General features: G+C 44.6%; 1 protein-coding gene across 1 annotated transcript in view; it reads left to right on the top strand.

Annotated features, from left to right (window-relative positions):
* Positions 1-11,768, top strand: part of LOC106589993 (uncharacterized) — a 41,541-nt gene extending 29,773 nt beyond the window's left edge. The window contains exons 8-13 of the mRNA XM_014180472.2: positions 4,934-5,059; positions 6,620-6,669; positions 7,248-7,445; positions 7,935-8,131; positions 10,306-10,435; positions 10,970-11,768. Coding sequence (XP_014035947.2) covers positions 4,934-5,059; positions 6,620-6,669; positions 7,248-7,445; positions 7,935-8,131; positions 10,306-10,435; positions 10,970-11,011 — 743 coding nt within the window. The 3' untranslated portion in view covers positions 11,012-11,768. The remainder of the gene's footprint in view (positions 1-4,933; positions 5,060-6,619; positions 6,670-7,247; positions 7,446-7,934; positions 8,132-10,305; positions 10,436-10,969) is intronic.
* Positions 11,769-12,011: the final 243 nt, after the last annotated feature.

Below are 12,011 nucleotides of genomic sequence, written 5' to 3'. Positions count from 1 at the left end.
TTGTCACCTTCTCACCAAGCTGCTTGGCGATGGTCTTGTAGCCCATTCCAGCCTTGTGTAGGTCTACAATCTTGTCCCTGACATCCTTGGAGAGCTCTTTGGTCTTGGCCATGGTGGAGAGTTTGGAATCTGATTGATTGCTTCTGTGGACAGGTGTCTTTTATACAGGTAACAAACTGAGATTAGAAGCACTCCCTTTAAGAGTGTGCTCCTAATCTGTAACGGCTGTCTTCAGTGACAAACCCCAGTGACAAACAACTCCTACATAATCTCAGCTCGTTACCTGTATAAAAGATACCTGGAAGCCAGAAATCTTTCTGGTTGAGAGGGGGTCAAATACTTATTTCCCTCATTAAAATGCAAATCAATTGATAACATTTCTGACATGCGTTTTTCTGGATTTTTTTGTTATTCTGTCTCTCACTGTTCAAATAAACCTACCATTAAAATTATTGACTGATCCTTTCTTTAATCAGTGGGCAAACGTACAAAATCAGCAGGGGATCAAATACTTTTTTCCCCCACTGTAGTGCCTGTGGCCCAGTACATCACTGGTGTCAAACTTCCTGCCATCCAGGACCTCTATACCAGGCGGTGTCAGAGGAAGGCCCTAAAAATTGTCAGACTCCAGGCATCCTAGTCATAGACTGTTGGCAAACGGTACCGGAGCGCCAAGTCTAGGTCCAAGAGGCTTCTAAACAGCTTCTACCACCAAGCCATAAGACTCCTGAACATCTAATCAAATGGCTACCCATACTATTTGCACCCCCCCCCCCTACGCTGCTGCTACTTTCTGTTATTATCTATGCATAGCCACTTTAATAATCCTACCTGCATGTACATAATTACCTCGACACCGGTGCCCCCGCACATTGACACATTGACTCTGTACCGGTACCCCCTGTATATAGCCTCCACATTGACTCTGTACCGGTACCCCCTGTATATAGCCTCCACATTGACTCTGTACCGGTACCCCCTGTATATTGCCTCCACATTGACTCTGTACCGGTACCCCTGTATATAGCCACCACATTGACTCTGTACCGGTACCCCCTGTATATAGCCTCCACATTGACTCTGTACCGGTACCCCCTGTATATAGCCTCCACATTGACTCTGTACCGGTACCCCCTGTATATAGCCTCCACATTGACTCTGTACCGGTACCCCCTGTATATAGCCTCCACATTGACTCTGTACCGGTACCCCCTGTATATAGCCTCCACATTGACTCTGTACCGGTACCCCCTGTATATAGCCTCCACATTGACTCTGTACCGGTACCCCCTGTATATAGCCTCCACATTGACTCTGTACCGGTACCCCCTGTATATAGCCTCCACATTGACTCTGTACCGGTACCCCCTGTATATAGCCTCCACATTGACTCTGTAACGGTACCCCCTGTATATAGCCTCCACATTGACTCTGTACCGGTACCCCCTGTATATAGCCTCCACATTGACTCTGTACCGGTACCCCCTGTATATAGCCTCCACATTGACTCTGTACCGGTACCCCCCTGTATATAGCCTCCACATTGACTCTGTACCGGTACCCCCTGTATATAGCCTCCACATTGACTCTGTACCGGTACCCCCTGTATATAGCCTCCACATTGACTCTGTACCGGTACCCCCTGTATATAGCCTCCACATTGACTCTGTACCGGTACCCCCTGTATATAGCCTCCACATTGACTCTGTACCGGTACCCCCTGTATATAGCCTCCACATTGACTCTGTACCGGTACCCCCTGTATATAGCCTCCACATTGACTCTGTACCGGTACCCCCTGTATATAGCCTCCACATTGACTCTGTACCGGTACCCCCTGTATATAGCCTCCACATTGACTCTGTACCGGTACCCCCTGTATATAGCCTCCACATTGACTCTGTACCGGTACCCCCTGTATATAGCCTCCACATTGACTCTGTACCGGTACCCCCTGTATATAGCCTCCACACTGACTCTGTACCGGTACCCCCTGTATATAGCCTCCACATTGACTCTGTACCGGTACCCCCTGTATATAGCCTCCACATTGACTCTGTACCGGTACCCCCTGTATATAGCCTCCACATTGACTCTGTACCGGTACCCCCTGTATATAGCCTCCACATTGACTCTGTACCGGTACCCCCTGTATATAGCCTCCACATTGACTCTGTACCGTAATACCCTGTATATAGTCTCCACATTGACTCTGTACCGGTACCCCCTGTATATAGCCTCCACATTGACTCTGTACCGGTACCCCCTGTATATAGCCTCCACATTGACTCTGTACCGGTACCCCCTGTATATAGCCTCCACATTGACTCTGTACCGGTACCCCCTGTATATAGCCTCCACATTGACTCTGTACCGGTACCCCCTGTATATAGCCTCCACATTGACTCTGTACCGGTACCCCCTGTATATAGCCTCCACATTGACTCTGTACCGGTACCCCCTGTATATAGCCTCCACATTGACTCTGTACCGGTACCCCCTGTATATAGCCTCCACATTGACTCTGTACCGGTACCCCCTGTATATAGCCTCCACATTGACTCTGTACCGGTACCCCCTGTATATAGCCTCCACATTGACTCTGTACCGGTACCCCCTGTATATAGCCTCCACATTGACTCTGTACCGGTACCCCCTGTATATAGCCTCCACATTGACTCTGTACCGGTACCCCCTGTATATAGCGTCCACATTGACTCTGTACCGGTACCCCCTGTATATAGCCTCCACATTGACTCTGTACCGGTACCCCCTGTATATAGTCTCCACATTGACTCCGTACCGGTACCCCCTGTATATAGCCTCCACATTGACTCTGTACCGGTACCCCCCTGTATATAGCCTCCACATTGACTCGGTACCGGTACCCCCCTGTATATAGCCTCCACATTGACTCTGTACCGGTACCCCTGTATATAGCCTCCACATTGACTCTGTACCGGTACCCCCTGTATATAGCCTCCACATTGACTCTGTACCGGTACCCCCTGTATATAGCCTCCACATTGACTCTGTACCGGTACCCCCTGTATATAGCGTCCACATTGACTCTGTACCTGTACCCCCTGTATATAGCCTCCACATTGACTCTGTACCGGTACCCCCTGTATATAGCCTCCACATTGACTCTGTACCGGTACCCCCTGTATATAGCCTCCACATTGACTCTGTACCGGTACCCCCTGTATATAGCCTCCACATTGACTCTGTACCGGTACCCCCTGTATATAGTCTCCACATTGACTCTGTACCGGTACCCCCTGTATATAGCCTCCACATTGACTCTGTACCGGTACCCCCTGTATATAGCCTCCACATTGACTCTGTACCGGTACCCCCTGTATATAGCCTCCACATTGACTCTGTACCGGTACCCCCTGTATATAGCCTCCACATTGACTCTGTACCGGTACCCCCTGTATATAGCCTCCACATTGACTCTGTACCGGTACCCCCTGTATATAGCCTCCACATTGACTCTGTACCGGTACCCCCTGTATATAGCCTCCACATTGACTCTGTACCGGTACCCCCTGTATATAGCCTCCACATTGACTCTGTACCGGTACCCCCTGTATATAGCCTCCACATTGACTCTGTACCGGTACCCCCTGTATATAGCCTCCACATTGACTCTGTACCAGTACCCCCTGTATATAGCCTCCACATTGACTCTGTACCGGTACCCCCTGTATATAGCCTCCACATTGACTCTGTACCGGTACCCCCTGTATATAGCCTCCACATTGACTCTGTACCGGTACCCCCTGTATATAGCCTCCACATTGACTCTGTACCGGTAGCCCCTGTATATAGCCTCCACATTGACTCTGTACCGGTACCCCCTGTATATAGCCTCCACATTGACTCTGTACCGGTACCCCCTGTATATAGCCTCCACATTGACTCTGTACCGGTACCCCCTGTATATAGCCTCCACATTGACTCTGTACCGGTACCCCCTGTATATAGCCTCCACATTGACTCTGTACCAGTACCCCCTGTATATAGCCTCCACATTGACTCTGTACCGGTACCCCCTGTATATAGCCTCCACATTGACTCTGTACCGGTACCCCCTGTATATAGCCTCCACATTGACTCTGTACCGTAATACCCCCTGTAAATAGCCTCCACATTGACTCTGTACCGGTACCCCCTGTATATAGCCTCCACATTGACTCTTTACCGGTACCCCCTGTATATAGCCTCCACATTGACTCTGTACCGGTACCCCCTGTAAATAGCCTCCACATTGACTCTGTACCGGTACCCCCTGTAAATAGCCTCCACATTGACTCTGTACCGTAATACCCTGTATATAGCCTCCACATTGACTCTGTACCGGTACCCCCTGTATATAGCCTCCACATTGACTCTGTACCGGTACCCCCTGTATATAGCCTCCACATTGACTCTGTACCGGTACCCCCTGTATATAGCCTCCACATTGACTCTGTACCGGTACCCCCTGTATATAGCCTCCACATTGACTCTGTACCGGTACCCCCTGTATATAGCCTCCACGTTGACTCTGTACCGGTAACCCCTGTATATAGCCTCCACGTTGACTCTGTACCGGTACCCCCTGTATATAGCCTCCACATTGACTCTGTACCGGTACCCCCTGTATATAGCCTCCACATTGACTCTGTACCGGTACCCCCTGTATATAGCCCCGCTATTGTTATTTACTGCTGCTCTTTAATTATTTGTTATTCTTATCTCTTACTTTTTGGGGGGTATTTTATTAACTGTATTGTTGGTTAAGGGCTTGTAAGTAAGCATTTCACTGTAAGGTCTGCGCATGTGACAAATAACATTTGATTTATCAATCTATTGTATGTTGCTGTCCTCTCTACCGTATCAATCTACTGTAAGTTGATGTCCTCTCTGTTTTTCTACGTTTCAGCGTCGGAGCAGATTGTGCACCTGCGTACCCCCAGAGAGACCACAGTGGGGAAGGTGATGGAGTCGTGTTTTACGATGCTGGGAATGACTGATAATAAGGACCTCTTCAGCCTCACCGACAAACGAGGTCTGAATTAACCACTCATAGTATGACTGGCAGACTGGCCGACCTCTTTATTCTACTCTACTCTAATCTACTTTACTGTACTTTACTGTACTCTACTCTAATCTACTTTACTGTACTTTACTGTACTCTACTTTATTATACTTTACTGTACTCTACTTTATTATACTTTACTGTACTCTACTTTATTATGCTTTACTGTACTCTACTTTATTATGCTTTACTGTACTCTACTTTATTATACTTTACTGTACTTTACTGCATTCCACTTTACTGTACTCTACTTTATTCTACTTTACTGTACTCTACTTTACTGTACTCTACTTTATTCTACTCTACTTTACCGTACTCCCATTTACTGCACTCTACTTTATTCTACTCTACTTTACCGTACTCCCATTTACTGCACTCTACTTTGTTCTACTCTACAGTACTCTATTTTACTTTATTCTATTTTACTGTATTCTATTTTACTCTACTCTACTGTACTCTATTTTACTGTATTCTATTTCTCTACTCTACTGTATTCTATTTTACTGTACTCTATTTTACTGTATTCTATTTTACTGTACTCTATTTTACTCTACTCTACTGTACTCTATTTTACTGTATTCTATTTCTCTACTCTACTGTACTCTATTTTACTGTATTCTATTTTACTGTACTTTACTGTACTCTACTTTATTATACTTTACTGTACTCTACTTTACTGTACTCTACTTTATTATACTTTACTGTACTCTACTTTATTCTACTTTACTGTACTCTACTTTATTCTACTTTACTGTACTCTACTTTATTATGCTTTACTGTACTCGACTTTATTATACTTTACTGTACTCTACTTTATTATACTTTACTGTACTTTACTGCATTCCACTTTACTGTACTCTACTTTATTCTACTTTACTGTACTCTACTTTACTGTACTCTACTTTATTCTACTCTACTTTACCGTACTCCCATTTACTGCACTCTACTTTGTTCTACTCTACAGTACTCTATTTTACTTTATTCTATTTTACTGTATTCTATTTTACTCTACTCTACTGTACTCTATTTTACTGTATTCTATTTTACTTTATTCTATTTTACTGTATTCTATTTTACTCTACTCTACTGTACTCTATTTTACTGTATTCTATTTTACTGTATTCTATTTTACTGTATTCTATTTTACTCTACTCTACTGTACTCTATTTTACTGTACTCTATTTTACTGTATTCTATTTCTCTACTCTACTGTACTCTATTTTACTGTATTCTATTTCTCTACTCTACTGTACTCTATTTTACTGTATTCTATTTTACTGTACTCTATTTTACTGTATTCTATTTTACTCTACTCTAATTTACTCAACTTCAGTTGACCTGGTCCCAGATCTGTTTGTACTGTATTCTCAACACTTCTTTTCATTGTTACACGCCAAACATAGACAATGACTGTAGGAGTTGACAAGACAGCACAAACAGATCTTGGACCAGCCTAGGGCTATGCCATACTTTATCATTGAATGTATAATTGATAGGTGACAATAAATCATGTTTGTCTGTGCTATGAAGGTTCTTCAGAGGAGCTGATACCAGACCAACATATAACATATAACAAAAAGGTAAACACTGAACCCAATAACATTGTCGCATAAAATGTACAATCTGGCTTTCACAGACAACAGCTCGTTCTTGTGCCAGACATCACTGAAATGCTCACAATAATTTCCACTTACAAGTTAAAGTATTGGTTCTGGTAGTCTACACCCAGCTTCAATACACCCAGCTTCAATACACACAGCTTCAATACACCCAGCCTCAATACACCCAGCCTCAATACTCCCAGCCTCAATACTCCCAGCTTCAATACACCCAGCTTCAATACACCCAGCTTCAATACACCCAGCCTCAATACTCACAGCTCCAATACTCACAGCTTCAATATACCCAGCTTCAATACACCCAGCTTCAATACACCCAGTCTCAATACACCCAGCTTCAATACACCCAGCTTCAATACACCCAGCCAGCTTCAATACATCAAAGAGAAGATGCGACTATACAACTTACAAGTTTAATAAGTTGTTTCTCTTATATAAAGAAACTAATGATGAACCAACAAGCCTTGTCCTACGGGGTTTTCTGTGGGTTGTTGAACTAGTCGTCTCTGTGCTCTTAATAAACTCTGTCCCTCCAATAGGAGGAGACATCTAAAAGCGTAAGCGAGGCCCCACCCACTGGTGTTAACGGTTACCGTGACAACGGACATGTCAGTCAGAACCACCAGATGCAGCCTGTCAGCTCACGGCCGATACAGGTGGTCAGCCAGCCAGGTAAAGAGGAAAAGATCCGGGAGCTCAAACAACAGGTGGACTCTCTACAAAACGTCATCCTACAGGTGAGATGGTGACGACCCACCGCTAACTCTTCTTCTTCTTCTCCTCATGTTGCCTGGTAGCCTTCTGCTAGCATAGCTTGGCATAACATAACTAAGCATAGCATAACTAAGCATAGCATAACTAAGCATAGCATAACTAAGCATAGCATAGCATAGCATAGCATAGCATAGCATAACTAAGGATAGCATAGCATAACATAACTAAGCATAGCATAGCATAACTAAGGATAGCATAACTAAGCATAGCATAACTAAGCATAGCATAGCATAGCATAGCATAACTAAGGATAGCATAGCATAACATAACTAAGCATAGCATAGCATAACTAAGGATAGCATAGCATAACATAACTAAGCATAGCATAGCATAACTAAGGATAGCATAGCATAACAACTCAGCATAGCATAACTAAGGATAGCATAACTAAGGATAGCATAGCATCTAGGAGTATTTTAATTCATTGTTGACTCCTCTTTCTGACACCTCAGGTGCAGGAGATCCACCACGGCCTGGTAGCATTCTGTTCGGAGCTGAAGAGCATGGATGTAGAGGTGGACACGTCAGGGCTGAGCTTCCCTGAGCTGGAGCAGCGCCTGGGGCTGGCTATGGGACTGCTCAGGGACAAGAGACACAGTCTACAGAGCCTCAGAGAGACCATGAGAGATACAGGCGCTCACAGGAACAAGTAGGTGGCTGCTATGTGTTGACAACAAAGCCTACTGTTCCCATAATGCAATGCACTACAGACCCTGCATTGTTGTTGTTAGAATGAGACATGCAGCAGCTCACAGAAACATTTACATTTTACATTTTAGTCATTTAGCAGACGCTCTTATCCAGAGCGACTTACAAATTGGTGCATTCACCTATAATATCCAGTGGAACAACCACTTTACAATAGTGCATCTAAACAAGTTGGTGGTGTAATATCAGTCTTTAAGATATACAGATATACAATACAGTAGGTGGTGTAAAATCAGTCTTTAAGATATACAGATATACAGTAGGTGGTGTAATAGTCTTTAAGATATACAGATATACAGATATACAGTAGGTGGTGTAATATCAGTCATTAAGATATACAGATATACAGTAGGTGGTGTAATATCAGTCATTAAGATTTACAGATATACAGTATGTGGTGTAATATCAGTCTTTAAGATATACAGATATACAGTAGGTGGTGCAATATCAGTCATTAAGATTTACAGATATACAGATATACAGTAGGTGGTGTAATATCAGTCTTTAAGATATACAGATATACAGTAGGTGGTGTAAAATCAGTCTTTAAGATATACAGATATACAGATATACAGTAGGTGGTGTAAAATCAGTCTTTAAGATATACAGATATACAGATATACAGTAGGTGGTGTAAAATCAGTCTTTAAGATAAGGGTATCTTTAAGATAAGGGTATCTATCCTATATATGGTCACGTTCACATGGTGGGAAAAGTCATTCTGGTGGTCAACCAAGGAAAGCAGTTAAAAGAAGAAGTTCCTCAGAACTTTCTCATAATTCAAAACTCCCTCACTCCCTCCCTCACTCCCTCCCTCCCTCACTCACTCACTCACTCACTCACTCACTCACTCACTCACTCACTCACTCACTCACTCACCTCCCTCCCTCACTCCCTCCCTCACTCCCTCCCTCCCTCACTCACTCCCTCCCTCCCTCCCTCCCTCCCTCCCTCACTCCCTCCCTCCCTCCCTCCCTCCCTCCCTCCCTCCCTCCCTCCTCCCTCCCTCACTCACTCACTCACTCCCTCCCTCCCTCCCTCCCTCCCTCACTCCCTCACTCCCTCCCTCACTCCCTCCCTCCCTCCCTCCCTCCCTCCCTCCCTCCCTCCCTCACTCACTCCCTCCCTCCCTCCCTCCCTCCCTCCCTCCCTCCCTCCCTCCCTCCCTCCCTCCCTCACTCACTCACTCACTCACTCCCTCACTCACTCCCTCACTCACTCCCTCCCTCCCTCCCTCACTCACTCACTCACTCACTCACTCACTCACTCACTCCCTCACTCACCAGTAACATAATAAAATGTCAATTAAAATATGCTATTTATTTATGCAATTCATCCTTTACAGTTGGACTCGTGCTTTTGTTTAGGAATACAGCAAATCATTTCACCATTCCGGCTGGTTATATTATTATTATTATTATCATAGTTTAGTTTCTACTCTGTCAAAGGAAGCTTTAACTGGACGTTATTAATTAATATAACTCTATTACTAATCTAATCTACAAATAAAGTACATCAAATTGATTACACTGTAATGTTTTTATTGGAAGGGAAACAAAAAGGAAATGTCAACGGTTTTTTTTCTAGGACTTTTGTGGAATTATACATTGTTATTTAAAAATATATATATATTTCCACTTATATTTCTTCAAGCAATTTATCTTTTAAAATAGTTTATGGAGTATTTATCAAGCGTTGGTGCTCATCTTTGCTGCACCTTGTGGGTTGAAATGCATCTGACGCATATGCTAAAGATAGATGGGTACTGATAGGCTGAAAGGTCAGGTGGTTGTTGTTATTGGATACTGATAGGCTGAAAGGTCAGGTGGTTGTTGTTATTGGATACTGATAGGCTGAAAGGTCAGGTGGTTGTTGTTATTGGATACTGATAGGCTGAAAGGTCAGGTGGTTGTTGTTGGTGGATACTGATAGGCTGAAAGGTCAGGTGGTTGTTGTTATTGGATACTGGTCAGGAACCACACCTGTGTGGAAGCTCCTCCTTTCAATATATATGTATCTTTCATTTACTTGTGTTTCCGTTATTATGGCAGCTCCCTGTATGTCCTCATTGTAAGGCTTATAATATATCTTCATCTGTGTCATGTGACCTTACAGGCCGTCAGAGGTTTGTCTTCTGGATACGATGAAGTTGAACTGTCAGGTGTTTAAAGAAGAGATCTCCCTGGTTTACCTCAACAGACAGGTGTCACATCTACAGACAGCTCTACAAGACAGCCTAGTAAAGGTAAACGTAACCCCTGACCCTAACTTAACCCCTGACCCTGGTGCAGCTCGACAGACAGGTGGCTCATCTACAGACTGCACTGCAGGACAGCCAGGAAAGGGTTCCCTAACGTTTTAGACTGATCCAATGAACCATTTCATTTCTGTTCAAAATGTTGTATCAAGACTACCCAAATGTGCCTAATTTGTTTATTAATAACTTCTTATGTTCAAAACTGTGCACTCTCCTCAAACAATAGCATGGGTATTATTTCACTGTAATAGCTACTGTAAATTGGACAGTGCAGTTAGATTAACAACAATTTAAGCTTTCTGCCAATATCAGATATGTCTATATCCTGGGAAATGTTCTTTTTACTTACAACCTCATGCTAATCGTATTAGCCTACGTTAGCTCAACCGTCCCGTGGACGGGACACCGATCCCGAAGAAGTTTTAATAATGTGTTTTATTTAGTAATGTTAAAGCTTCTGTGTTAACCCTGAAACCCTACATCAACTACTCGCCCTAAGCCTGTCTTGTTTTTCTCCTGTAGGCTTGTGGAGGTGAATGGGGTACTGGTGATGGGGTACAGTGAAGAGGAGCTGAGCCCCCTACTCCGCCAGGGACCAAGTGCTCGGATAGTCATCCTGAGTAGACCTCCTCCTCCTCCTCCTCCCAGCCCAAGAGACAGAAGACCCCTTCCTCTTTGAAGCAACATCCTCCATTAGTATACACCTAGTACCACCAGGCAATCCCATCAAGCATGACATTGACACCCAATAGACACCAGGCTGATCCCATCTACCAAGAGACTGACACCCTATTGACCACCAGGCTGATCCCATCTACCATGAGTTTTGACACCCCATAGACACCAGCACAATGAGCATCAGGAACCTGAGGTCTCCACTGAGCCCCTCTCTACTCTACCAGCACAATGAGCATCAGGAACCTGAGGTCTCCACTGAGCCCCTCTCTACTCTACCAGCACAATGAGCATCAGGAACCTGAGGTCTCCACTGAGCCCCTCTCTACTCTACCAGCACAATGAGCATCAGGAACCTGAGGTCTCCACTGAGCCCCTCTCTACTCTACCAGCACAATGAGCATCAGGAACCTGAGGTCTCCACTGAGCTCCTCTCTACTCTACCAGCACAATGAGCATCAGGAACCTGAGGTCTCCACTGAGCCCCTCTCTACTCTACCAGCACAATGAGCATCAGGAACCTGAGGTCTCCACTGAGCTCCTCTCTACTCTACCAGCACAATGAGCATCAGGAACCTGAGGTCTCCACTGAGCCCCTCTCTACTCTACCAGCACAATGAGCATCAGGAACCTGAGGTCTCCACTGAGCTCCCTCTCTACTCTACCAGCACAATGAGCATCAGGAACCTGAGGTCTCCACTGAGCCCCTCTCTACTCTACCAGCACAATGAGCATCAGGAACCTGAGGTCTCCACTGAGCTCCCTCTCTACTCTACCAGCACAATGAGCATCAGGAACCTGAGGTCTCCACTGAGCTCCTCTCTACTCTACCAGCACAATGAGCATCAGGAACCTGAGGTCTCCACTGAGCCCCTCTCTACTCTACCAG

This window comes from Salmo salar, chromosome ssa28 (genome assembly GCF_905237065.1).
Source record: "Salmo salar chromosome ssa28, Ssal_v3.1, whole genome shotgun sequence".
In the NCBI taxonomy this organism is placed as follows: Eukaryota; Metazoa; Chordata; class Actinopteri; order Salmoniformes; family Salmonidae; genus Salmo; species Salmo salar.
This window is presented reverse-complemented; position numbering and strand designations above follow the sequence as displayed.